We start from the raw sequence: 27,295 nt of genomic DNA, 5'->3' as shown, positions 1-27,295 counted from the left end.
TAGACATAAATTAATGGACCAGACGATGCTTGAGGTATCAAGAGAGTAAGCTATAGCACTTTCTGGGGCCCTCCCTACCCTCCGTTGCAGGTCAAAAGCCCTTAAATAGATTTTTTTTCTCCGTTTTTTAAATCTTAAATCTGAACAGGAGTCAGTTACAGCTGGTCCCAGATCTGTGCTTGGGGGTGCAACATAGACCGATGCTCCCCCCCCCGCCTCCTCCCTCTGTCTCCTCCCGAATGGAAACATGGCCGTTGTGTCCATAGCAAAAATGATAGCAAAGCCTTGGATATAATGCTGCTAGCTAAATACGAATGTTATCACTGCTGTATGCCAGCAGGGTTTACGTTGTGGAGTTCATCTCCAGTAAATTAGTGAATGAACTCACGGTCTGCAGCTAGGCGTTCGCAAAGTTCTGCGAATGGAATGCTTGCTAGTTAGCTAAAGCTAGCTAGGTTGTTTGACGACGTAAAAGTTGCTTGCTAGCAGCCAATTACAAGGCTAGCTGGCTACTAGTAACTTGCTCGCGAGGAGGACAACCAGAGCTCGCCAGCACAGCACAGCAGCTGTGTTGACACGAAACGAAAAGAGATACCCAGCAAGCTATCCCTGCCTGATCCATATGGGGAAATCTATCTCAAAAAATTGACTGTATTGTTGATTACTTCACATTTTCAGCAGTTTATTTTTTTAGCTGTTATTGTTCTAGCCAAGGGACAAGTTAGTTAATTAACGTGTGACATTCTTTTCTCACTGTAATCTTGGAAGTATCCATTAATCATCTTTAGTTATTGGACTCAAGCTATTGTAAGGAAGTGCTATTTCTTATGCAGGTGACCAGCCTACTGCTATTACATTGCTATAACTGAGACAACGTATTTTCACAGTAAAACATGTTAGGTCCCATACAGGATAGCTCCCACACCCACACACACAGCACACACACATTACACACACTAACTGCCGAGGACACACAGATAAGACATACACCCACACATTGGGAGGAAGAGACAGCCTTGACTTGCAGAAACCAGCGCACACACCTAATCTCCTTTTTAGCTGAACATTGTGTGGCAAAGAACAAGACTCAGAGGGATGACGGACGGCCCAACAGGGCCAATCCAAGAAGACTACACCTCAGCCTGAACCAACCCGAAGACCCGATCTTCTAGAATCAACCTACTTTCTGTTCTGTATATGAGACATGTGCACTCTGTTATCTGCGCTTCTTTTTCTGCTGGTTCCTTAAGAACCGAATGAAATGGCCCGTATACGTTGTACCAGATATCTTTACTCATAATTAAACTGTCACTTGTCATACAATAGACCACCTTGTCTGAATCGATCCTTGACCGGCTCACCCTCCTACATATCCCATTATTAACAGAAACTTGGTAGCAGAGGATGGTTTACTAACGACCCAGTCCAGAGTGGTTGATGTGGGTGTGAGGGGGCGAGTTGGTGAAAGGACGGTTCCCGGAGGACAGGTGAAAACCATTCGGGGGTGGACAACAATTCTGCTCAACTCGGGAAACTGATCTCTGGTCGACCACAAAATAAGGTAAGCAAAACCTGTTTTATCAAACTTTGCATATTGTCGAATAGTCATACCAAATTACGATCAGTAGTACCGAGTGTGGGTAAGAATTTTTGTGTAAATTTTATATAAATAATGGACTTGAAATTGACAGTGAAGTAAACATATGTGGTAATTAGAATATCCCGATAGTCCGGCATGAGAACGGTCCGGTGGCAGACACCGGTAAGGGATGAGTAGTAGTTAGAATATTCCGATAGTCCGGCATGAGAACGGTCCGGTGGCAGACACCGGTAAGGGATATTTAGTAGTAGACCTAATATTAATAGAATATTCTGATAGTCCGGCTGTGAACGGTCTGGTGGCAGACACCAGTAAGGAATAAATAATATAGTCTAGGATAGATTTTCACCGATAGTCCGGCTAGTGACCGGTCCAGCTGTGTCTGGTAAGGTGGTCTATTATTGAGTATTGATGTGACCAGGATTATATTCTATGTATAAGTGATATTCGTTCGGGCGTCTGAAAAAGGGCGTGATCAGTTTTATCATTAACATCTGAGTATGATTCGATCATTCATCTGCAAAAGATAAATCCAATTAGTGTTTTAGATAGAACCAATAGCCGGTAGTGTCCGGTGAGGTTAAAATCCAATAGCTGGTAGTGTCCGGTGAGGTGTCTACAATAGATTAATGTATGATTAAGATATGTTGGACTGAAAAGTCCGCTTTGTGTTGTGGCCAGAATGAATGTGATAAATGTACTAATGTGTGATGTCATAGAATAAGATGTTCTAATTGAACAATTGTGTTTAAAACTATGTCCATGTAATAATATTTGTGTGTTGACTATAGACTAAATGTAAACGGCGTTTCACAAGTCCCTGATATTATTACCATTATTTAAAATTATTGTGAGCAAAGTATTTCCTAAATTCAAAAAAAAAAAAAAAAAAATCTATTATCCAAATTGTTAAAACATAGTTTATGTTGATAATCATTTCCTGAATTGGTGGCTCGTGTTTAATCATTAAAACATTATTGTTTAAAATTCTGGATATATGACGGAGAGGCTCTGAGTTAAGACAGAGTACGAGTAATAGTGTCTCCTAAGAATACATCACTGGCACGAGCCAGTGACGGGCTAAGTATATCCAAAGAGTGTACAAAATATTTCTAAAAAAAAAAACACGTCAAATCAGCACCTAAGACAGGTGGAGGAGAGGTTTGGCATTACACACAAGTTTGGCTCTGTGTATAGGCCGCAATCGCAGGGCCTTGTGGAACGCTGTAATCAAAATCTGAAAGCTAAAATAGCTAAAGTATGTGCAGGAACTAAATTGACCTGGGTGGAAGCCCTGCCCCTGGCACTGATGGCCATGAGGTCCTCACCAGGTGCAGGGACACATCTTTCACCCCATGAAATAATGACAGGTAGAGTAATGCCAGGGCCACCAAGAGAGGGAGGTCATATGCCCCCTCTTGATGTGCACCAAATAGGGATGTCTGACTATGTGAAGAAATTGACGGAATTGTCTGCAGCTCTCTCCAAACAGATACACCGTGTCGCAGAGAGGGAGCTGACTGACGTCCCGGAACAACCAAGGGTAAAAGTTGGGGACTGGGTAAGGATCAAGGTCCACAAGAGAAAGTGGGCTGATCCCAGGTGGACTGGACCGTACGAAGTGAAGGAGGTTACTTCACACTCAGTCCAGGTCAAAGGTGAATTGGGCGCACCTTGGCACCACCTGACACATTGTACACCAGCCCCAACCCCTGCCAGAACTCTGGCTGAAGTAAGAAGTGATTTACTCACATCCAATTCGAATTCAAATTCTGACATCCCTCCCGTCTGATCATGTGGAGGAGACTCCCATCCTCAGATGATAGGGACACTAGAGTAGCACCATGGGCTAGAAGGGCTAGGAGACCATGGGAAAGACTGGGTTGTTCTGGCCCATTGTTTGTCCTAATTATAGTCAATGTTGTTTTGACATTGAGAGTAATGATATGGGCAGCCCAGCGTATAATCACTGACCAGGAACAGACTACCCAGCTAAACATCACCAATGCTTCAATATTCTCGGATACGCATGTTCTGTCTAAACGTCAAGTTCAGAATAATGACTTTGAGTGTACTGCAGAATTGATTAGGTCAGCTACTCTGTGTATCCCGCCTAACGCTACTACCACTGTTATACTTACCTGGGGTGTTATTGGAAGCCCGGGTGGCGGTTATGGTACTCATGCAATCAGTTGGTCTAGATCAGTGTGGTACATGACAGAAGGGGGGTATAATAAATGGACGTGGAAGAATTTAGTGGCAGAGACTGGTCCTGACTGGTCTAGCTGGACAGTGCATCAGATGGCACTCCTGTGGCGGAGCAGGTTGACGTTAACTAAAGTTACAACTGGTTTGAAATTGGTAATCAAACACAGGGAAGGTGGTATGACTTATGACCTCCATTGTAACTTTCCTTTGTGGTCTGATCAGCCTCATTGGAAAGCAATTTGGATGGAGAATCTAGGGTAATTTGTAATACTGATATTAAGGTAATTTAATACAAAAAGGCAGTGAAATTTACATTATAGTGTCAATATATTTTCTCTGATGAACGTGGTGTGAAAATTTAGCTAGGATAAGTTTTATTTATGGTAGACTCATGTTAAGTATTTGGGACATATTTTGAGCAAACAGGGCAGGGAAGAAATTGAGATATTTGTGTTTGGTTTTAACACCTGTGTATAGGGGGTGCCATTTGAATATTTAATTTGTGGTCATGGGTAATACGGTTTGTTTTTATTTTTTATTTTTTAAAGGTAAATTAATTATAGTGGGGTTTAATTAACCTATATAAGGACTTTAGAAAGTGCCACCATAGACATGTTTTTCAAAAAAAAAAAATCTATGAGTTTAGATAAAGCCAAACAGTGAGACATTTAGTTCAAATTTGGAAACATGAGAAAACGAGCTACAGACAGATAAGGGGAAAAGGCAGACAGAAGAGCCCTCCCCTGCACTGCAGAGACCTTGAAGGTTGGAGAGCAGAGAGGATAAGTTTTAAAAGGGAGCCAGGACGAGCAAAGATAACAGAATGTGTAGATAACAGTTACTGAGTGGAGACAAAAGGGAGAATTGGACATGTGGAAAATGAAAGGGGCGCTCCTACATGATAATGTCAGAACAGAAGGATAATATACTAATCTTACCTAAGTCATTATTTAGAGTAGGTAAGGTTGTTACCTGGGCAGAGCCAGGTATCAAAAGGGGGATGGGTAAATTGTGGTCTAGGATAGGATGGGGCCTATTGGATAAGAAACTAAATATATAATCAGATAAAACATATGAGAAACTGTTTGTTAACCAAGCCTGTATGTCCAGGATTTTATGCATTACAGGTGAACTACAGGTGAAGTCACTCAATCCAGTCCCAGAGGCTTGTTGGGGGGACCATACAAGGACTCCTGGTGACAGCTAGCTGAAAGAGCTACCCGGATTCATATCGCACGGGGGAGGGTAGGACACATGACACTGTCGAACAATAAACAGTGTTCGAGAGGAGAACTGGAATTAACAGAATTCCGGGGGCCATCTCTCGAATGAAGTAACCCTCCCTGTCCTGTCACCCCTGTTTTTGTTCATAGAAGTGAAGATGTGTCTGGCTCTTGCTAGTGATGTGTTCTCTGGGAGAGGGTGGGGCTTTGCAGGAGTGTCAGTGTACCTGTGTAATGGGGGAGGGTGTCCATATGGGGATTACATGATAACCAACTTGGGACAATTCTAGGATTGGAGAAGAGGGTATTCTTATAGCATAGGGGATCCCACAAAGGTGGATAGGTTTTCCATCATATGGGGAAAACCTGGGAGCACTGTTGAACTTTGTAAAGGTGATGAAATCCTACTAACCATCAAAACTATTAAGCTCTCTGATGCAGGCACTTACACCCTCGGACTACAAAGGACCGGGACAGACACGATGGGTGTGTTTTCTATTAGGGAGCTGCCAAAACCAGAGGTCCCAGACGAACCAGGGCCAGACACACTCCTCTACCACCCCTGGACCGAACCTGCCACCTACCACCACTGTGTTAAAAAAATCCTATTCAGGTAATTAATGTTAGAGACTACACAGCTATTGATCAATTAGGCACTGAGACTGGTTTTGATGGTAGGGACAATTTGTGGCTGTCTTATATGAGGTACACAGCTAAAACCATGAGAAGAAAGGACTGCACTATTTGTAGTCATGCTAGACTTGTTCTGGCTACACACCCATTTGCTATAGGAGAAGGAGAGGGGTGGTTGTGTATTCTGAGAGGTTTTTACCAGGTTCAGCCCAATTCAACCCTCTGTTCCTCTTTGAGCCTTGTGTTTCCTACAGTACCTCCTCATCGGGCCCCTTGGGGTGTTAAGGCATATGGGGGCAATTACAGTTGCATCACGGGTACAGGTAGTGGCATGGACTATGGGAGATTGCCTGAAGCTGATTGCAGCAGTAACATAACCATTTATGCCACTTGGCCAGTTACAGGCCTAAACCAAACTAGTGGTCTGGCTGATGTGTGGTGGATATGTGGACCCAAAAGAGTACTGAGACCCATTCTTAGAGGAGACTGGCAAGGTACGTGTGCTCTGACCAGTTTGATAATTCCACTGACCATTGTTGATGTTACTTCTGAACAGCTGTTGGGTTCTGTATCCAGGGGACCTGAAAACATTCCATCCCATGGGAGACATATATGTAGTGCTCCATGGACAGAGGATGTAGTTGACATACACACTAACCTGTTGGGAGTGCCAGTGGGGGTTCCTCATGAGTTTCAGGCCTTGGGTAGGAATGATGGACTCTGGCACTTACTACCTATTATAGGTCCAGCCATAGTGGATGCTAGACGGACTGCATGGATCAGTTATATCTACTATAATCAACAGCGTTTTGTGAATTACCCCCGTGATGCACTCACTGGTCTGTCTGAACAGCTTGAGGCCACATCTAGGGTTGCCAGACAGTCTGCAAGATGTTCGGTGAACAATGTTGCACGTATACTCCTAATAACACCACTCCAGATGGTGGTATAGCTAAGGCCTTTAATGGGCTTGGTGCACTATCTGCTGAGATGAGGACCATGGCGGGGGTGGAGGAGTCTGGACTGTTCTTTTGGTTGGGAGCCTGGTTTGGTAAGTACACTGGTATGGTGGTTACTGGATTTCTGACCCTAATTCTTGTATTTTTATTATTGATGTGTTGTGCTGCTTGCATCATACCGTGTTTTAAGAAGTCTGTTACAGATGTGACTCTAACATGTTTAATCCCATTAATAACTACGGATAACCCCAGTTGTAATTGCTCTGCCTGGGATGCTGTCTATCCCATGACTAAATCTACTGCTAGGAAACCATTGTTTTCCAACAAGGTTGCCAGGGCACATTTCACCTGTGTCAAAATGACGGGAGGCGGTACTAATGTGGGACAGGTTCCTGGGAATTGGTGTCTGGATACAATCAACATTGTTGGGAGTTTCAGGCCAATATCCAGAGCAGATGTGTGGTGGTGGTGTGGCAACACTGTCCTGTTTGATAAATTACCCTCCAATACTACTGGAAGCTGTGCACTTGTTACTCTCCTTTTGCCTGTTTCTATCTACCCTACAGAGGCTGGAGACCTCATCCTTAGGGTCCAGAGGGTGAACCCTGAATGTTGGAGGGGACGTTCCAGGCGTGCCACCACCCCATCTAGTGGTGATCCGACGTACATAGACGCCATTGGAGTCCCAAGGGGAGTTCCTGACGAGTACAAGTTGGTGGATCAGGTGGCAGCTGGGTTTGAGTCCTCCATTTGTTGGTGGTGCACTGTTAATAAAAATGTGGATAGACTACATTCCAGAATCGCATTGCAGTGGATATGCTACCGGCAGAGAAAGGTGGAGCTTGCACTATGTTTGGTGAACAGTGTTGTACTTTCATCCCTAATAACACAGCCTCCGATGGTAGCTTGACCGTAGCCCTAGAAGGTTTGAGGACTCTTAATGGTAAAATGAAATCTCATTCTGGGATTGATACCTCAATGTGGGACTCCTGGATGAGTGCCTTTGGTAAATATAAAACCCTGGTCTCCTCCATTTTGGTCTCCATTTCGGTGTTCGCGGCCATTTTGGTTCTCTGTGGATGCTGTTGCATTCCATGTATCCGTTCCCTTACCACTAGGGTTATCTCTAGAGCTATTGACCTTTCACCCTTTCCCAGATGTTTCCTCTGCTTGCTAATGACCTGCCCGAATTTGAGGATGAGGTTGAGAGTGCCTACTAGGTTTTGTTTTTCTTTTCATGAAATGCTATGACTGCTGAAATAAGGGATAATGAGTGACACCCTAGTGGGTGTCAAAAAGGGGGGCTTAAATTTCACACCATTTTCTTTTGTTCTGTTTTTCAATGAGCTGTTGTTCTCTTTTGACATGAGGGTTGTAAGTTCCTAGGTGGCTGGTAGCCAATCTAGTACATAGTGGGATCGAATGGAGAACATGAAGGTATTTTAAACTTTGTAATTGTTAGCCTAGTTTATGTCACATCTCTTAGGAGATGTGAAGAGAGGGAATCACAAAACTTTTCCTTCTGGGAAAAGTTTTCTTTTTGTGTCTGGATCTAGTTAGGTTGTGTCACGTCTCTGGGGAGACGTGAAGAGAGGGATTTGTAAGGAAGTGCTATTTCTTATGCAGGTGACCAGCCTACTGCTATTACATTGCTATAACTGAGACAACGTATTTTCACAGTAAAACATGTTAGGTCCCATACAGGATAGCTCCCACACCCACACACACAGCACACACACATTACACACACTAACTGCCGAGGACACACAGATAAGACATACACCCACACATTGGGAGGAAGAGACAGCCTTGACTTGCAGAAACCAGCGCACACACCTAATCTCCTTTTTAGCTGAACATTGTGTGGCAAAGAACAAGACTCAGAGGGATGACGGACGGCCCAACAGGGCCAATCCAAGAAGACTACACCTCAGCCTGAACCAACCCGAAGACCCGATCTTCTAGAATCAACCTACTTTCTGTTCTGTATATGAGACATGTGCACTCTGTTATCTGCGCTTCTTTTTCTGCTGGTTCCTTAAGAACCGAATGAAATGGCCCGTATACGTTGTACCAGATATCTTTACTCATAATTAAACTGTCACTTGTCATACAATAGACCACCTTGTCTGAATCGATCCTTGACCGGCTCACCCTCCTACATATCCCATTATTAACACTATTAATAATGTTTTCTGTGAAGCCCTTGAAACCGACCTTTAAATCCTACCTTCTGCCTGTACAGGTGAGTAACCTCACTTGACTAGCAAAGTTACTCTGTCCTCGGTATACTTACAGTTACTTGCTATTACTGAGTAGTTCGCTAGCTAGGATTACTTGTTCAATTCACTAGCTATATGTTGTGCATAATTTAGTTAGCTTATTATAGACTAACAAACTATCTCTGTTTTATATTTCATGCAGACCGATCTGAAAAAAACTCCACAGCCACCTATCAAGAAGTTAGAGGCCAAGTTACTTCCAGGTGAGTTTACAGTTCCCTCTGCCACAGCTAGCTTGTTGTTTCTGACTTTTCTATTTGTAACTATCAACTATGTTATGAGTACATAGAGAATACATACATTTAACCACCCATCAAAATATCCCACTCCTGAAAAATAACCAGTAAAGGCTGACCTCATCCAGCTATAGTCTTTCTTTTCATGCTAAGGTAGAAGATGACTGATATTTCAATGACCAGCCAGTGAAAACTCCCATATCTCTTCAACTAAATGTAATTTCTTGTTTTGAATGTGTTCTCTGTCAGTGCACCTCACTTGTGGTTTTCCCCACAGGCATTTGGCATCCCATATTGTCGCATCATTAGGCTATGGTAATCTCATCCAACTGAATGTCCATTTTCTCTGTGCTGTCTCAAGTCACCATGACAATGCAGTGCCTGCCTGGTCCCCTTTTCATCACTGCAACTAACTGTGCATAATTTAGCCTTAGTTAACAATGGGCTAGTTCAGATATGCCACCTTATTTTGCAGTCAAATTCCAGCTCAGAGAGGATGTGAGTTGGTTAATGACTGTCTTAAGGAGGTTACAATAAGAGATTCACAGAGCACCAGTAACTGAAAACTATTTCTTGCCTTTCGTGTGTTTTTCTTGGCAACTTTGAATTTGTAATGCGTGGCAGGGCCTCAGGTTTGTTTACTTTTTTCCATTAAGTTGGCAGTGTTTGTGTGTGAGCTAAACTGACACCCAACCTTTCCATATTACTTTTTGCTCCAATGTATTAAGATAAACAAGGAGACATTTAAAAGAATGTAAATAATGAAAAGTCTATTTGTGTCTATCTACCACTCATCACTCTGTGTACAGGGAGGGGCCATGACCCTCCACTCAATTTTTTTATTTATTTTATTTATTTTATTTTACCTTTATTTAACCAGGTAGGCAAGTTGAGAACAAGTTCTCATTTACAATTGCGACCTGGCCAAGATAAAGCAAAGCAGTTCGACAGATACAACAACACAGAGTTACACATGGAGTAAAACAAACATACAGTCAATAATAAAGTATAAACAAGTCTATATACAATGTGAGCAAATGAGGTGAGAAGGGAGGTAAAGGCAAAAAAGGCCTTGGTGGCAAGGTAAATACAATATAGCAAGTAAAACACTGGAATGGTAGTTTTGCAATGGAAGAATGTGCAAAGTAGAAATAAAAATAATGGGGTGCAAAGGAGCAAAATAAATAAATAAATTAAATACAGTTGGGAAAGAGGTAGTTGATAGGGCTAAATTATATGTGGGCTATGTACAGGTGCAGTAATCTGTGAGCTGCTCTGACAGTTGGTGCTTAAAGCTAGTGAGGGAGATAAGAGTTTCCAGTTTCAGAGATTTTTGTAGTTCGTTCCAGTCATTGGCAGCAGAGAACTGGAAAGAGAGGCGGCCAAAGAAAGAATTGGTTTTGGGGGTGACTAGAGAGATATACCTGCTGGAGCGTGTGCTACAGGTGGGAGATGCTATGGTGACCAGCGAGCTGAGATAAGGGGGGACTTTACCTAGCAGGGTCTTGTAGATGACATGGAGCCAGTGGGTTTGGCGACGAGTATGAAGCGAGGGCCAGCCAACGAGAGCGTACAGGTCGCAATGGTGGGTAGTGTATGGGGCTTTGGTGACAAAACGGATTGCACTGTGATAGACTGCATCCAGTTTGTTGAGTAGGGTATTGGAGGCTATTTTGTAAATTACATCGCCAAAGTCGAGGATTGGTAGGATGGTCAGTTTTACAAGGGTATGTTTGGCAGCATGAGTGAAGGATGCTTTGTTGCGAAATAGGAAGCCAATTCTAGATTTAACTTTGGATTGGAGATGTTTGATATGGGTCTGGAAGGAGAGTTTACAGTCTAACCAGACACCTAAGTATTTGTAGTTGTCCACGTATTCTAAGTCAGAGCCGTCCAGAGTAGTGATGTTGGACAGGCGGGTAGGTGCAGGTAGTGATCGGTTGAAGAGCATGCATTTAGTTTTACTTGTATTTAAGAGCAGTTGGAGGCCACGGAAGGAGAGTTGTATGGCATTGAAGCTTGCCTGGAGGGTTGTTAACACAGTGTCCAAAGAAGGGCCGGAAGTATACAGAATGTACAAAATATACAAAATTCATGTTGCCCCCCCATAAACTATTGTTGCAAAAAAGCCGACAACATTCTTCAGCATTTCGGTTTGTTCATGGCTGTTATGGACGCGGAAGCTCACTGATATAATGGAGCAAGATTGAGAAACACTTGACCATATAACCTTGAAGTGTCATTAGGCCTATATCTGTGTCTGAGGACAAGTTGTGAGTCAGAGGTTGTGCTGTGGGATGAATTTCCCTTTGAGGTGTTCACTCCTTATAATTAAGTAACAGAGGATGGACCTTCCTTCATTCTAAAGTAGATGCGCCTTGCCTGGTTTTATTTACGCTGCTGAAATGATAACAAAACCTCCCTCTTGCACTTTATGGCTATTTTCTCTGCTTTGCAGGGCTTTACACTGACTTAAATTGGAAAATGTTTGCATACACAAATACAGTTAGGAACACAATGACTAGTATTTAATGTAATAAAACTAGAATCCTTAATTTTTTTTTACATTGCACTGCAATATTTAGGCACATATGTGAGTAAAACTGTCACACTGTAGCCCTGCTTTGGTATGTATAGTTTTACCCTTATCTATGTACGCTGATTATTTTAAGACAATGGTATGTTTTATAGAGGGATACCGGTTTTTCCTTGGCTGGAGGTTTATCTATTGTTATTGCTGGGTTCTATCAGTGTGTTTCAATGAATGCTGGCAGTGAAAGTAAACATGACGTGCTCACGCAGTGCAACCTGGCCAGCTCTTTACAAAATATGATAGTCACCTCCTCTCCCTCAACCTGACTACGAACAGTTTAGCCTATGAATCTCAGGTTTGATTTTACACTATGGTCTATGTTCTGATCTTTAGGTCATGGCTCTGTGAGGGTGGCCCTGAATGGAGAGACTTTGGCTTTATTTGTGGGCCTCCCAGCTCCTCGGTAGTGTTGCTATGTGACTTGAATGTGACCCATTCAAAGGGGTCTCTGATTGAATGATCCATTCAAGTGCACACCAACCTGACGAGAGAGAGGACCATAGTGGGGCTAACTCAACAACTCATCTCAACTGTCCTCCTCTCTTCTGTCTTCCCCTCTCTCTCTCTGTTCAGCTGTCCTCCTCCCTTAATTTCAGTAGCTCTCTGTTTATCTCTCTGTCCTCATCAGGTTCTCTCTTCATCCCTGGCTGGATCCTTTGCTGGCTACCCACCTCTAATTAGTGAACTTTCTGGTTGGGTTTCTCCCTCTTTTCGTTGAATGTTTTTATTTTTCTCCTTCTCTTGGCCTAGTTCTCTCACCCCCCACACTCTCTCTCTCGCTCTCTCTCTCTCTCTCTCTCTCTCTCTCTCTCTGTGATCTGTGTTTCTGGAGTGTGTGTGGGGGTCCAAACATAGACGACCAACATTGATTGTTTTGTTTAGGCTCCTCGCTGACACACTGTCACCTTTATGACACATGTTCATCTGAACTGTAGGCATCTGTAATGATAGTTAGACAGGTACTGTAATAGATGTCCCGCTGTTGTTTTCTCAGTAGGAGAATGTGAGCTGAGGCCTCTTCTGAGGCGGTGGAAAAATGTGCCTTGTAGTGGTGTTTGCATGAGGCAAAGCTAACGGTCTACTCCCAAGCACATTCTCACCTCTCTGGCCCACATACTCCTACTGTCCTCAGTCTCTGTTCACCACTTAGTTTGTCAGCACATGAGTTCCGCTCCGTTAATCACACAAGCTAGGCTAATATGGGCAAAATCATGAGTTTCCCAAAAATGACGTGTCCTGTCGCTATCCATCAGCAATGTAATGGTGTTACTGGCGCACTGTACTCTACTATTGTACAGGTGGAATGCTGACGCATATCTGTCCCTTTAACTGCCATCTTTGTGTTGTGACTGAGGCATTTCTCCCTAGTCTCGTGTGACTCAGAGGATTGTGATAATCACTGTATACAGATACCATTTTGGGTCTCTGAGCTTGTTTCCCTCGCCACCAGATGTCCAAACTGTGATCTGGTCTGCTAGGTGCTGTACACAAACACAGGTGGCCTGCTTTGAAAGCTACAAAACCCCAGGAAGCAAAGCCAGGTTGTGGTTAGTTTTGTCAGTTGGCAGGTGTGATCACATGAGTAGCCCTATTTGATTTAGGGTTTTGTGGACTTAGTCAAAAAGGAGAACCTCATCCTAGGAAGTGTTTGTTTCCTCCAGTATGATTACATGATATACATGTTTTTGACATGCCAATCACACACAGGATATGCCTTGTGATTGTTCTGAATCTGTGTTACCTCTGGTCACATGATAGACCTTGGCCAACTGACATTTATCTGAATAGGCACTGAAAGTAGCCAACTCTGTGATAAACAGAGAGTGCAATGATGTAAGCGGTTGATGACATGACCACAGTACTGTTTGTTAGATGTTGTGGTAACCCAGGTTACTTACTGGCAGAGTTGCAGTCCAGTGGGGGTTAAAGGCTGCAGTCCAGGCAGTACTGTACTTTTGTGTCAGACCTGTCAGCATTCTGCCTCCACAAAAGAGTTGTTAACTCATCAAGCCAGCAGATTATTAGACCCAGCTTTGGAAGTAAATACAGGGGTGATTGTGGGCGGTTGCTGACTGGTCCTACAATTACAAGAGCAACAACCTATTTCTTCAATCTCTTTCTCTGTTCCTTGTCTGATCTTAATCCATGCTGTGAAACATGACAGTAGAACTCCACCCTACTATACCCACTCCTCATCTTCAATAAGACTCACAGGCCATAAAGTCTTATTGTTACATTCTTGTGCCAACGTTAAACAACTTGTGATGCAGTGGCATGGGTGATAAAATGTAGCTTGTTAACAATGTTTAACATGAAATACAGGCAAGAACAAATAGGCCCAGCCTCGGGCGTAATTCATAAGTAACATGTTCACATTTGTTTATTCGTCATCTACAAGGAGTAGCCTTCACAGTGCAAGATCCACCTGCAAGTCAGCATTTCATTGCACCGTGTATTCCATGTCTATATACAGTTGAAGTCAGAAGTTTACATTCACCTTAGCCAAATACATTTAAACTCAGTTTTTCACAATTCCTGACATTTAATCCTAGTAAAAATTCCCTGTCTTAGGCCAGTTAGGATCACCACTTTATTTTAAGAATGTGAAACGTCAGAATAATAGTAGAGAGAATGATTTATTTCATCACATTCCCAGTGGGTCAGAAGTTTACATGCACTCAATTAGTATTTGGTAGCATTGCCATTAAATAGTTTAACTTGGGTCAAACGTTTCTGGTTGCCTTCCACAAGCTTTCCACAATAAGTTTGGTGAATTTTGGCCCTTTCCTCCTGACAGAGCTGGTGTAACTGAGTCAGGTTTGTAGGCCTCCTTGCTTGCACACGCTTTTTCAGTTCTGCCCACACATTTTGTATAGGATTGAGGTCAGGGCTTTGTGATGGTCACACCAATACCTTTACTTTGTTGTTCTTAAGCCATTTTGCCACAACTTTGGAAGTATGCTTGGGGTCATTGTACATTTGGAAGACCCATTTGCGACGAAGCTTTAACTTCCTGACTGATATCTTGAGATGTTGCTTCAATATATCCACATAATTTTCCACCTCATGATGCCATCTATTTTGTGAAGTGCACCTGTCCCTCCTGCAGCAAAGCACCCCCACAACATGATGCTTCCACCCCCGTGCTTCACTGTTGGGATGGTGTTCTTCGGCTTGCAAGCCTCCCCCCTTTTCCTCCAAACATAACGATGGTCATTATGGCCAAACAGTTCTATTTTTGTTTCGTCAGACCATATGACATTTCTCCAAAAAGTACAGTCTTTTTCCCCGTGTGCAGTTGCAAACCGTAGTCTGGCTTTTTTCATGGCGGTTTTGGAGCAGTGGCTTCTACCTTGCTGAGCGGCCTTTCAGGTTGTGTCGATATCGGACTCGTTTTACTATGGATATAGATACTTTTTTGCCTGTTTCATCCAGCATCTTCACAAGGTCTTTTGCTGTTGTTCTGGGATTGATTTGCACCTTTCACACTAGTACGTTCATCTCTAGGAGACAGAACGCGTCTCCTTCCTTAGCGGTATGACGGCTGCGTGGTCCCATGGTGTTTATACTTGCATACTATTGTTTGTACAGATGAACGTGGTACCTTCAGGTGTTTGGAAATTGTTCCCAAGGATGAACCAGACTTGTGGAGGTCTATAATTTTTTTTCTGAGGTCTTGGCTGACTTCTTTTGATTTTCCGATGTCAAGCAAAGAGGCACTGCATTTGAAAGTAGGCCTTTAAATACCTCCACAGGTACACCTCCAATTGTCTTAAATAATGTCAATTAGCCTATCAGAAGCTTCTAAAGCCATGACATAGTTTTCTGGAATTTTCCAAGCTTTTTAAAGGCACAGTCAACTTAGTGTATGTAAACTCCTGACCCACTGGAATTGTGAAACAGTGAATTATAAGTGAAATAATCTGTCTGTAAACAATTATTGGAAAAATGACTTGTGTCATGCACAAAGTAGATGTCCTAACCGGCTTGCCAAAAATGTAGTTTGTTAACCTTTCAACATCAACTGTATATCATCCATCGCCACAAACTCCCTCTGTTCATTCTTCCTTCCTGTGATATTCTGCTCTGTTTCCTCATTCTGTGAATCACAAACAAAACAGCTTTGTAATCTAAGTTCAATGATCATGGATATGCTATCTGTCTTCATGGTGATGACTCTCGTAGGAAAATGTCAAGGTCGGTAACTATTTTTATCAACAGTTTAAGACTTGAATAATAGGGTTTGTGAGTCTACAATCGAGGAGCTTGATTCTAACTTTGGAAATTGTTTTCTCTCTCAAAGGGAACACTTATCTAAATTATCAAGAGAAAGAGGAAGCTATATCCTTACAATGTGAAGAGAGAATTTGGCAACTTGATCTAAATGAAGACAATATGGTGGATTGCACTTTTAATTGCAGTCTTCATGACAATGAGAAGAAATGTGACCAAGATCCGAAGTGCAATAATACAGTATTTACATTAGAAAAAACTCCCTGCAAAAACAGTATCAAACAATGTTTAAATATGAAATTGGGGAAACACGTCACTGGATTCTTTGCATGTTTTCATACCTTTCCATCAAATAACCAACACTTATTCCCCTTTAAACCTTCAAAACATCAGGTGGAATCATTTATTGTGGCATTTGTTGAACCAGAGAGTAAGTTCACATTTCCTAACTTTCACAATTTCTAAATGATATACAACTCACATTACAGTATACTGTACAATATATTGTATATACATACATCTGTTTATGAAAATATTTAACATCAAATTATGTTCTGTTTCTGTAGTGGTGATATTCTACTCTGATGTGGAAACTAAAACGTCTGTTACCAAACAGCATGGAGAATCAGTCAACCTTGCATGTAATTTCACAGTAGCCAAAGATTACTCTCACCTTCCATTTTCATTGTATTGGATCAAAACCGTCAGTGGCAACAGTAGCACATGTCTTTATTCTTATTCTTTTGATAGTAATGGACAATTATATGACCACCATTGTCTCATTGATGAGGCCCTGCTGAAACGAAGGTCAAATACTTCATCTATTCCCCTAACAGTCCCTATCTTTCATAACCTTAAGATCAGCAATGCCACATATTCAGACAGCGGACAGTATGTTTGTGCCTTACAGGTGCTTAAGAATAGAAAAGGGCACTGGAAGGTAATAACTAATGTCACAGTCACTGTGAATGGAGAATTCAACAACCACCCCAATAGGAATGACACAGCCCTGTTATATACTCCTGGTGAGTCACAGTATACTGTTATTACTAATACATGAAATGATCATGAATAATACCTAATTGATCTTCATTCTGAATGCTTTGTGTTTTATTAAAAGGGGATCCTTACATACCACTGTATGTAGTGGGAGCCTTGTTCTTCTTCTGCCTGTTTGTTACTGTCATTGTCATGATGAAAAATACCAAGATTTCGCAAGGTGAGTAAAACCCACATACTGTATGTTCTATCATCAGGTATCTATTTAAAAAAAAAAATCATATGTTATTGACATGGGCTTTCTGTTTCTTTCTTCCTCCAGCAGAATCTCACACTCTGAGAATGAAAAGGTATTTCATTATTTTAAAATAACATTTCCGATAGCCATGAATTAATTACATGTTGCTCCTATATAATTTTATAATAATGAATACTTTATTTAATCATTGCAGAGAAGACGATGCAGAAGAGACAATTAACTCCGACTGTAAGTTAGCATATTATTTCCATAAAATGAATTTGCAACACTGACAGATTTTCAAACCCATCTAACCCCACTGCTTCCTCTTTCTGGGTTTAGGTTCCCCATATGCTGAGGGCAGAGGAGAGGATGGGGGGGCTCTACTCACTTCTGAAGCTGACTGAAGTGAGAGATCCTGCTGCTGTTGCTGTCGAGCCCTATTCTGTAGTCATGCTCAATACTGAGTATGAGGCCGTTGACCCCCAGGCCACTCAGACATCATCCACCTGCCACCTCAGGATTGGAGCGAAAGTATGAGTTACTAGCAGCCAATAGTTACTCATATGATGTAGAAAAGTGAGCTAAAGATAATGTTTTCATGATTGGTCTTTCATATTGGGTTTAGACAAGGATTTGGGCGGGGCTGCCAGGGGTTTGTTTGGGATGGCCGGTGGGAGGGGTTGAGTGTTGGTTAAAAAAAATGTGTGATTCTTATTGATTGTACAGGTTATGTGACTCAATAAAAAACTTGGCTCACAAAAATGAAGTTAAATTAAAGAGAAAATTAGAATTTACTTTCTTTTTTAATTGAATGTTTTTGTGTTCATTCATGCTCTAATGAACATTTCCACTAGATGGTGTTAGTGCTCAGTCCTACAGTTGTGCTTACTGTTTCTCTGATATTGTGTAATATGTGTGATTACCTAATTATTTTGTAACATTGAATAAACATTGCAGAAATAAAATGTACATGATTATTTTTGTAATTTTTTTTTTTTTGGGGGGGGGGGGCATGGTATTCAATCATTGCAATATCAATAGGCGATAGTGTAGACTAAACATGATTAATCATTGTCTTAAATAGACATAAATTAATGGACCAGACGATGCTTGAGGTATCAAGAGAGTAAGCTATAGCACTTTCTGGGGCCCTCCCTACCCTCCGTTGCAGGTCAAAAGCCCTTAAATAGATTTTTTTTCTCCGTTTTTTAAATCTTAAATCTGAACAGGAGTCAGTTACAGCTGGTCCCAGATCTGTGCTTGGGGGTGCAACATAGACCGATGCTCCCCCCCCCGCCTCCTCCCTCTGTCTCCTCCCGAATGGAAACATGGCCGTTGTGTCCATAGCAAAAATGATAGCAAAGCCTTGGATATAATGCTGCTAGCTAAATACGAATGTTATCACTGCTGTATGCCAGCAGGGTTTACGTTGTGGAGTTCATCTCCAGTAAATTAGTGAATGAACTCACGGTCTGCAGCTAGGCGTTCGCAAAGTTCTGCGAATGGAATGCTTGCTAGTTAGCTAAAGCTAGCTAGGTTGTTTGACGACGTAAAAGTTGCTTGCTAGCAGCCAATTACAAGGCTAGCTGGCTACTAGTAACTTGCTCGCGAGGAGGACAACCAGAGCTCGCCAGCACAGCACAGCAGCTGTGTTGACACGAAACGAAAAGAGATACCCAGCAAGCTATCCCTGCCTGATCCATATGGGGAAATCTATCTCAAAAAATTGACTGTATTGTTGATTACTTCACATTTTCAGCAGTTTATTTTTTTAGCTGTTATTGTTCTAGCCAAGGGACAAGTTAGTTAATTAACGTGTGACATTCTTTTCTCACTGTAATCTTGGAAGTATCCATTAATCATCTTTAGTTATTGGACTCAAGCTATTAATAATGTTTTCTGTGAAGCCCTTGAAACCGACCTTTAAATCCTACCTTCTGCCTGTACAGGTGAGTAACCTCACTTGACTAGCAAAGTTACTCTGTCCTCGGTATACTTACAGTTACTTGCTATTACTGAGTAGTTCGCTAGCTAGGATTACTTGTTCAATTCACTAGCTATATGTTGTGCATAATTTAGTTAGCTTATTATAGACTAACAAACTATCTCTGTTTTATATTTCATGCAGACCGATCTGAAAAAAACTCCACAGCCACCTATCAAGAAGTTAGAGGCCAAGTTACTTCCAGGTGAGTTTACAGTTCCCTCTGCCACAGCTAGCTTGTTGTTTCTGACTTTTCTATTTGTAACTATCAACTATGTTATGAGTACATAGAGAATACATACATTTAACCACCCATCAAAATATCCCACTCCTGAAAAATAACCAGTAAAGGCTGACCTCATCCAGCTATAGTCTTTCTTTTCATGCTAAGGTAGAAGATGACTGATATTTCAATGACCAGCCAGTGAAAACTCCCATATCTCTTCAACTAAATGTAATTTCTTGTTTTGAATGTGTTCTCTGTCAGTGCACCTCACTTGTGGTTTTCCCCACAGGCATTTGGCATCCCATATTGTCGCATCATTAGGCTATGGTAATCTCATCCAACTGAATGTCCATTTTCTCTGTGCTGTCTCAAGTCACCATGACAATGCAGTGCCTGCCTGGTCCCCTTTTCATCACTGCAACTAACTGTGCATAATTTAGCCTTAGTTAACAATGGGCTAGTTCAGATATGCCACCTTATTTTGCAGTCAAATTCCAGCTCAGAGAGGATGTGAGTTGGTTAATGACTGTCTTAAGGAGGTTACAATAAGAGATTCACAGAGCACCAGTAACTGAAAACTATTTCTTGCCTTTCGTGTGTTTTTCTTGGCAACTTTGAATTTGTAATGCGTGGCAGGGCCTCAGGTTTGTTTACTTTTTTCCATTAAGTTGGCAGTGTTTGTGTGTGAGCTAAACTGACACCCAACCTTTCCATATTACTTTTTGCTCCAATGTATTAAGATAAACAAGGAGACATTTAAAAGAATGTAAATAATGAAAAGTCTATTTGTGTCTATCTACCACTCATCACTCTGTGTACAGGGAGGGGCCATGACCCTCCACTCAATTCATGTTGCCCCCCCATAAACTATTGTTGCAAAAAAGCCGACAACATTCTTCAGCATTTCGGTTTGTTCATGGCTGTTATGGACGCGGAAGCTCACTGATATAATGGAGCAAGATTGAGAAACACTTGACCATATAACCTTGAAGTGTCATTAGGCCTATATCTGTGTCTGAGGACAAGTTGTGAGTCAGAGGTTGTGCTGTGGGATGAATTTCCCTTTGAGGTGTTCAGTCCTTATAATTAAGTAACAGAGGATGGACCTTCCTTCATTCTAAAGTAGATGCGCCTTGCCTGGTTTTATTTACGCTGCTGAAATGATAACAAAACCTCCCTCTTGCACTTTATGGCTATTTTCTCTGCTTTGCAGGGCTTTACACTGACTTAAATTGGAAAATGTTTGCATACACAAATACAGTTAGGAACACAATGACTAGTATTTAATGTAATAAAACTAGAATCCTTAATTTTTTTTTACATTGCACTGCAATATTTAGGCACATATGTGAGTAAAACTGTCACACTGTAGCCCTGCTTTGGTATGTATAGTTTTACCCTTATCTATGTACGCTGATTATTTTAAGACAATGGTATGTTTTATAGAGGGATACCGGTTTTTCCTTGGCTGGAGGTTTATCTATTGTTATTGCTGGGTTCTATCAGTGTGTTTCAATGAATGCTGGCAGTGAAAGTAAACATGACGTGCTCACGCAGTGCAACCTGGCCAGCTCTTTACAAAATATGATAGTCACCTCCTCTCCCTCAACCTGACTACGAACAGTTTAGCCTATGAATCTCAGGTTTGATTTTACACTATGGTCTATGTTCTGATCTTTAGGTCATGGCTCTGTGAGGGTGGCCCTGAATGGAGAGACTTTGGCTTTATTTGTGGGCCTCCCAGCTCCTCGGTAGTGTTGCTATGTGACTTGAATGTGACCCATTCAAAGGGGTCTCTGATTGAATGATCCATTCAAGTGCACACCAACCTGACGAGAGAGAGGACCATAGTGGGGCTAACTCAACAACTCATCTCAACTGTCCTCCTCTCTTCTGTCTTCCCCTCTCTCTCTCTGTTCAGCTGTCCTCCTCCCTTAATTTCAGTAGCTCTCTGTTTATCTCTCTGTCCTCATCAGGTTCTCTCTTCATCCCTGGCTGGATCCTTTGCTGGCTACCCACCTCTAATTAGTGAACTTTCTGGTTGGGTTTCTCCCTCTTTTCGTTGAATGTTTTTATTTTTCTCCTTCTCTTGGCCTAGTTCTCTCACCCCCCACACTCTCTCTCTCGCTCTCTCTCTCTCTCTCTCTCTCTCTCTCTCTCTGTGATCTGTGTTTCTGGAGTGTGTGTGGGGGTCCAAACATAGACGACCAACATTGATTGTTTTGTTTAGGCTCCTCGCTGACACACTGTCACCTTTATGACACATGTTCATCTGAACTGTAGGCATCTGTAATGATAGTTAGACAGGTACTGTAATAGATGTCCCGCTGTTGTTTTCTCAGTAGGAGAATGTGAGCTGAGGCCTCTTCTGAGGCGGTGGAAAAATGTGCCTTGTAGTGGTGTTTGCATGAGGCAAAGCTAACGGTCTACTCCCAAGCACATTCTCACCTCTCTGGCCCACATACTCCTACTGTCCTCAGTCTCTGTTCACCACTTAGTTTGTCAGCACATGAGTTCCGCTCCGTTAATCACACAAGCTAGGCTAATATGGGCAAAATCATGAGTTTCCCAAAAATGACGTGTCCTGTCGCTATCCATCAGCAATGTAATGGTGTTACTGGCGCACTGTACTCTACTATTGTACAGGTGGAATGCTGACGCATATCTGTCCCTTTAACTGCCATCTTTGTGTTGTGACTGAGGCATTTCTCCCTAGTCTCGTGTGACTCAGAGGATTGTGATAATCACTGTATACAGATACCATTTTGGGTCTCTGAGCTTGTTTCCCTCGCCACCAGATGTCCAAACTGTGATCTGGTCTGCTAGGTGCTGTACACAAACACAGGTGGCCTGCTTTGAAAGCTACAAAACCCCAGGAAGCAAAGCCAGGTTGTGGTTAGTTTTGTCAGTTGGCAGGTGTGATCACATGAGTAGCCCTATTTGATTTAGGGTTTTGTGGACTTAGTCAAAAAGGAGAACCTCATCCTAGGAAGTGTTTGTTTCCTCCAGTATGATTACATGATATACATGTTTTTGACATGCCAATCACACACAGGATATGCCTTGTGATTGTTCTGAATCTGTGTTACCTCTGGTCACATGATAGACCTTGGCCAACTGACATTTATCTGAATAGGCACTGAAAGTAGCCAACTCTGTGATAAACAGAGAGTGCAATGATGTAAGCGGTTGATGACATGACCACAGTACTGTTTGTTAGATGTTGTGGTAACCCAGGTTACTTACTGGCAGAGTTGCAGTCCAGTGGGGGTTAAAGGCTGCAGTCCAGGCAGTACTGTACTTTTGTGTCAGACCTGTCAGCATTCTGCCTCCACAAAAGAGTTGTTAACTCATCAAGCCAGCAGATTATTAGACCCAGCTTTGGAAGTAAATACAGGGGTGATTGTGGGCGGTTGCTGACTGGTCCTACAATTACAAGAGCAACAACCTATTTCTTCAATCTCTTTCTCTGTTCCTTGTCTGATCTTAATCCATGCTGTGAAACATGACAGTAGAACTCCACCCTACTATACCCACTCCTCATCTTCAATAAGACTCACAGGCCATAAAGTCTTATTGTTACATTCTTGTGCCAACGTTAAACAACTTGTGATGCAGTGGCATGGGTGATAAAATGTAGCTTGTTAACAATGTTTAACATGAAATACAGGCAAGAACAAATAGGCCCAGCCTCGGGCGTAATTCATAAGTAACATGTTCACATTTGTTTATTCGTCATCTACAAGGAGTAGCCTTCACAGTGCAAGATCCACCTGCAAGTCAGCATTTCATTGCACCGTGTATTCCATGTCTATATACAGTTGAAGTCAGAAGTTTACATTCACCTTAGCCAAATACATTTAAACTCAGTTTTTCACAATTCCTGACATTTAATCCTAGTAAAAATTCCCTGTCTTAGGCCAGTTAGGATCACCACTTTATTTTAAGAATGTGAAACGTCAGAATAATAGTAGAGAGAATGATTTATTTCATCACATTCCCAGTGGGTCAGAAGTTTACATGCACTCAATTAGTATTTGGTAGCATTGCCATTAAATAGTTTAACTTGGGTCAAACGTTTCTGGTTGCCTTCCACAAGCTTTCCACAATAAGTTTGGTGAATTTTGGCCCTTTCCTCCTGACAGAGCTGGTGTAACTGAGTCAGGTTTGTAGGCCTCCTTGCTTGCACACGCTTTTTCAGTTCTGCCCACACATTTTGTATAGGATTGAGGTCAGGGCTTTGTGATGGTCACACCAATACCTTTACTTTGTTGTTCTTAAGCCATTTTGCCACAACTTTGGAAGTATGCTTGGGGTCATTGTACATTTGGAAGACCCATTTGCGACGAAGCTTTAACTTCCTGACTGATATCTTGAGATGTTGCTTCAATATATCCACATAATTTTCCACCTCATGATGCCATCTATTTTGTGAAGTGCACCTGTCCCTCCTGCAGCAAAGCACCCCCACAACATGATGCTTCCACCCCCGTGCTTCACTGTTGGGATGGTGTTCTTCGGCTTGCAAGCCTCCCCCCTTTTCCTCCAAACATAACGATGGTCATTATGGCCAAACAGTTCTATTTTTGTTTCGTCAGACCATATGACATTTCTCCAAAAAGTACAGTCTTTTTCCCCGTGTGCAGTTGCAAACCGTAGTCTGGCTTTTTTCATGGCGGTTTTGGAGCAGTGGCTTCTACCTTGCTGAGCGGCCTTTCAGGTTGTGTCGATATCGGACTCGTTTTACTATGGATATAGATACTTTTTTGCCTGTTTCATCCAGCATCTTCACAAGGTCTTTTGCTGTTGTTCTGGGATTGATTTGCACCTTTCACACTAGTACGTTCATCTCTAGGAGACAGAACGCGTCTCCTTCCTTAGCGGTATGACGGCTGCGTGGTCCCATGGTGTTTATACTTGCATACTATTGTTTGTACAGATGAACGTGGTACCTTCAGGTGTTTGGAAATTGTTCCCAAGGATGAACCAGACTTGTGGAGGTCTATAATTTTTTTTCTGAGGTCTTGGCTGACTTCTTTTGATTTTCCGATGTCAAGCAAAGAGGCACTGCATTTGAAAGTAGGCCTTTAAATACCTCCACAGGTACACCTCCAATTGTCTTAAATAATGTCAATTAGCCTATCAGAAGCTTCTAAAGCCATGACATAGTTTTCTGGAATTTTCCAAGCTTTTTAAAGGCACAGTCAACTTAGTGTATGTAAACTCCTGACCCACTGAAATTGTGAAACAGTGAATTATAAGTGAAATAATCTGTCTGTAAACAATTATTGGAAAAATGACTTGTGTCATGCACAAAGTAGATGTCCTAACCGGCTTGCCAAAAATGTAGTTTGTTAACCTTTCAACATCAACTGTATATCATCCATCGCCACAAACTCCCTCTGTTCATTCTTCCTTCCTGTGATATTCTGCTCTGTTTCCTCATTCTGTGAATCACAAACAAAACAGCTTTGTAATCTAAGTTCAATGATCATGGATATGCTATCTGTCTTCATGGTGATGACTCTCGTAGGAAAATGTCAAGGTCGGTAACTATTTTTATCAACAGTTTAAGACTTGAATAATAGGGTTTGTGAGTCTACAATCGAGGAGCTTGATTCTAACTTTGGAAATTGTTTTCTCTCTCAAAGGGAACACTTATCTAAATTATCAAGAGAAAGAGGAAGCTATATCCTTACAATGTGAAGAGAGAATTTGGCAACTTGATCTAAATGAAGACAATATGGTGGATTGCACTTTTAATTGCAGTCTTCATGACAATGAGAAGAAATGTGACCAAGATCCGAAGTGCAATAATACAGTATTTACATTAGAAAAAACTCCCTGCAAAAACAGTATCAAACAATGTTTAAATATGAAATTGGGGAAACACGTCACTGGATTCTTTGCATGTTTTCATACCTTTCCATCAAATAACCAACACTTATTCCCCTTTAAACCTTCAAAACATCAGGTGGAATCATTTATTGTGGCATTTGTTGAACCAGAGAGTAAGTTCACATTTCCTAACTTTCACAATTTCTAAATGATATACAACTCACATTACAGTATACTGTACAATATATTGTATATACATACATCTGTTTATGAAAATATTTAACATCAAATTATGTTCTGTTTCTGTAGTGGTGATATTCTACTCTGATGTGGAAACTAAAACGTCTGTTACCAAACAGCATGGAGAATCAGTCAACCTTGCATGTAATTTCACAGTAGCCAAAGATTACTCTCACCTTCCATTTTCATTGTATTGGATCAAAACCGTCAGTGGCAACAGTAGCACATGTCTTTATTCTTATTATTTTGATAGTAATGGACAATTATATGACCACCATTGTCTCATTGATGAGGCCCTGCTGAAACGAAGGTCAAATACTTCATCTATTCCCCTAACAGTCCCTATCTTTCATAACCTTAAGATCAGCAATGCCACATATTCAGACAGCGGACAGTATGTTTGTGCCTTACAGGTGCTTAAGAATAGAAAAGGGCACTGGAAGGTAATAACTAATGTCACAGTCACTGTGAATGGAGAATTCAACAACCACCCCAATAGGAATGACACAGCCCTGTTATATACTCCTGGTGAGTCACAGTATACTGTTATTACTAATACATGAAATGATCATGAATAATACCTAATTGATCTTCATTCTGAATGCTTTGTGTTTTATTAAAAGGGGATCCTTACATACCACTGTATGTAGTGGGAGCCTTGTTCTTCTTCTGCCTGTTTGTTACTGTCATTGTCATGATGAAAAATACCAAGATTTCGCAAGGTGAGTAAAACCCACATACTGTATGTTCTATCATCAGGTATCTATTTAAAAAAAAAAATCATATGTTATTGACATGGGCTTTCTGTTTCTTTCTTCCTCCAGCAGAATCTCACACTCTGAGAATGAAAAGGTATTTCATTATTTTAAAATAACATTTCCGATAGCCATGAATTAATTACATGTTGCTCCTATATAATTTTATAATAATGAATACTTTATTTAATCATTGCAGAGAAGACGATGCAGAAGAGACAATTAACTCCGACTGTAAGTTAGCATATTATTTCCATAAAATGAATTTGCAACACTGACAGATTTTCAAACCCATCTAACCCCACTGCTTCCTCTTTCTGGGTTTAGGTTCCCCATATGCTGAGGGCAGAGGAGAGGATGGGGGGGCTCTACTCACTTCTGAAGCTGACTGAAGTGAGAGATCCTGCTGCTGTTGCTGTCGAGCCCTATTCTGTAGTCATGCTCAATACTGAGTATGAGGCCGTTGACCCCCAGGCCACTCAGACATCATCCACCTGCCACCTCAGGATTGGAGCGAAAGTATGAGTTACTAGCAGCCAATAGTTACTCATATGATGTAGAAAAGTGAGCTAAAGATAATGTTTTCATGATTGGTCTTTCATATTGGGTTTAGACAAGGATTTGGGCGGGGCTGCCAGGGGTTTGTTTGGGATGGCCGGTGGGAGGGGTTGAGTGTTGGTTAAAAAAAATGTGTGATTCTTATTGATTGTACAGGTTATGTGACTCAATAAAAAACTTGGCTCACAAAAATGAAGTTAAATTAAAGAGAAAATTAGAATTTACTTTCTTTTTTAATTGAATGTTTTTGTGTTCATTCATGCTCTAATGAACATTTCCACTAGATGGTGTTAGTGCTCAGTCCTACAGTTGTGCTTACTGTTTCTCTGATATTGTGTAATATGTGTGATTACCTAATTATTTTGTAACATTGAATAAACATTGCAGAAATAAAATGTACATGATTATTTTTGTAATTTTTTTTTTTTTGGGGGGGGGGGGCATGGTATTCAATCATTGCAATATCAATAGGCGATAGTGTAGACTA

General features: G+C 41.5%; 2 protein-coding genes across 26 annotated transcripts; both read left to right on the top strand.

The window, feature by feature from the left end:
* The first annotated feature begins 206 nt into the window (after nt 1-206).
* LOC118964922 lies at nt 207-18,176 on the top strand. Of its 12 annotated transcripts, none has more exons than XR_005052216.1 (8): nt 221-651; nt 9,048-9,108; nt 16,361-16,397; nt 16,534-16,992; nt 17,088-17,186; nt 17,289-17,316; nt 17,419-17,453; nt 17,547-18,176. XR_005052216.1 is itself a non-coding variant. In XM_036980782.1 (7 exons), exons 1-7 carry the CDS (start codon nt 15,874-15,876, stop codon nt 17,609-17,611), a joined length of 1,101 nt encoding a protein of 366 aa, XP_036836677.1. In that variant the 5' UTR covers nt 15,598-15,873; the 3' UTR covers nt 17,612-18,176. The 12 variants fall into 12 exon arrangements, 7 of the variants coding, with proteins under 7 accessions (XP_036836682.1, XP_036836681.1, XP_036836677.1 ...); XR_005052215.1 differs by lacking the exon at nt 221-651 and adding an exon at nt 8,803-8,868; XR_005052218.1 differs by lacking the exon at nt 16,361-16,397 and having other exon boundaries at nt 215-651; nt 16,878-16,992.
* Nucleotides 18,177-18,490: 314 nt separating this feature from the next.
* Nucleotides 18,491-27,207, top strand: LOC110526409. 14 transcript variants are annotated; one of them, XR_005052208.1, is made up of 8 exons: nt 18,506-19,156; nt 19,336-19,396; nt 25,392-25,428; nt 25,565-26,023; nt 26,119-26,217; nt 26,320-26,347; nt 26,450-26,484; nt 26,578-27,207. XR_005052208.1 is itself a non-coding variant. In XM_036980775.1 (7 exons), the coding sequence occupies exons 1-7, from the start codon at nt 24,905-24,907 to the stop codon at nt 26,640-26,642; spliced, it is 1,101 nt and encodes a 366-aa protein (XP_036836670.1). In that variant the 5' UTR covers nt 24,665-24,904; the 3' UTR covers nt 26,643-27,207. The 14 variants fall into 14 exon arrangements, 7 of the variants coding, with proteins under 7 accessions (XP_036836675.1, XP_036836674.1, XP_036836670.1 ...); XR_005052213.1 differs by lacking the exon at nt 25,392-25,428 and having other exon boundaries at nt 18,503-18,939; nt 25,909-26,023; XR_005052209.1 differs by having other exon boundaries at nt 18,503-18,939; nt 25,392-26,023.
* Nucleotides 27,208-27,295: the final 88 nt, after the last annotated feature.

Source organism: Oncorhynchus mykiss, chromosome 6 (assembly GCF_013265735.2).
Source record: "Oncorhynchus mykiss isolate Arlee chromosome 6, USDA_OmykA_1.1, whole genome shotgun sequence".
NCBI classification, from domain to species: domain Eukaryota; kingdom Metazoa; phylum Chordata; class Actinopteri; order Salmoniformes; family Salmonidae; genus Oncorhynchus; species Oncorhynchus mykiss.
Note: the sequence above shows the minus strand (reverse complement) of the source record. Positions and strands in the feature narration are given on the sequence as shown.

Coding starts and splice junctions, on each gene's coding strand:
- LOC118964922 (XM_036980781.1), top strand. CDS start 15,874: ATGATCATGGATATGCTATCTGTCTTCATGGTGATGACTCTCGTAGGA. Junction 16,993..17,087: donor AGCCCTGTTATATACTCCTG/GTGAGTCACAGT, acceptor TTTTATTAAAAG/GGGATCCTTACATACCACTG. Junction 17,454..17,546: donor AGAGACAATTAACTCCGACT/GTAAGTTAGCAT, acceptor TTCTGGGTTTAG/GTTCCCCATATGCTGAGGGC.
- LOC110526409 (XM_036980774.1), top strand. CDS start 24,905: ATGATCATGGATATGCTATCTGTCTTCATGGTGATGACTCTCGTAGGA. Junction 26,218..26,319: donor AAATACCAAGATTTCGCAAG/GTGAGTAAAACC, acceptor TTCTTCCTCCAG/CAGAATCTCACACTCTGAGA. Junction 26,485..26,577: donor AGAGACAATTAACTCCGACT/GTAAGTTAGCAT, acceptor TTCTGGGTTTAG/GTTCCCCATATGCTGAGGGC.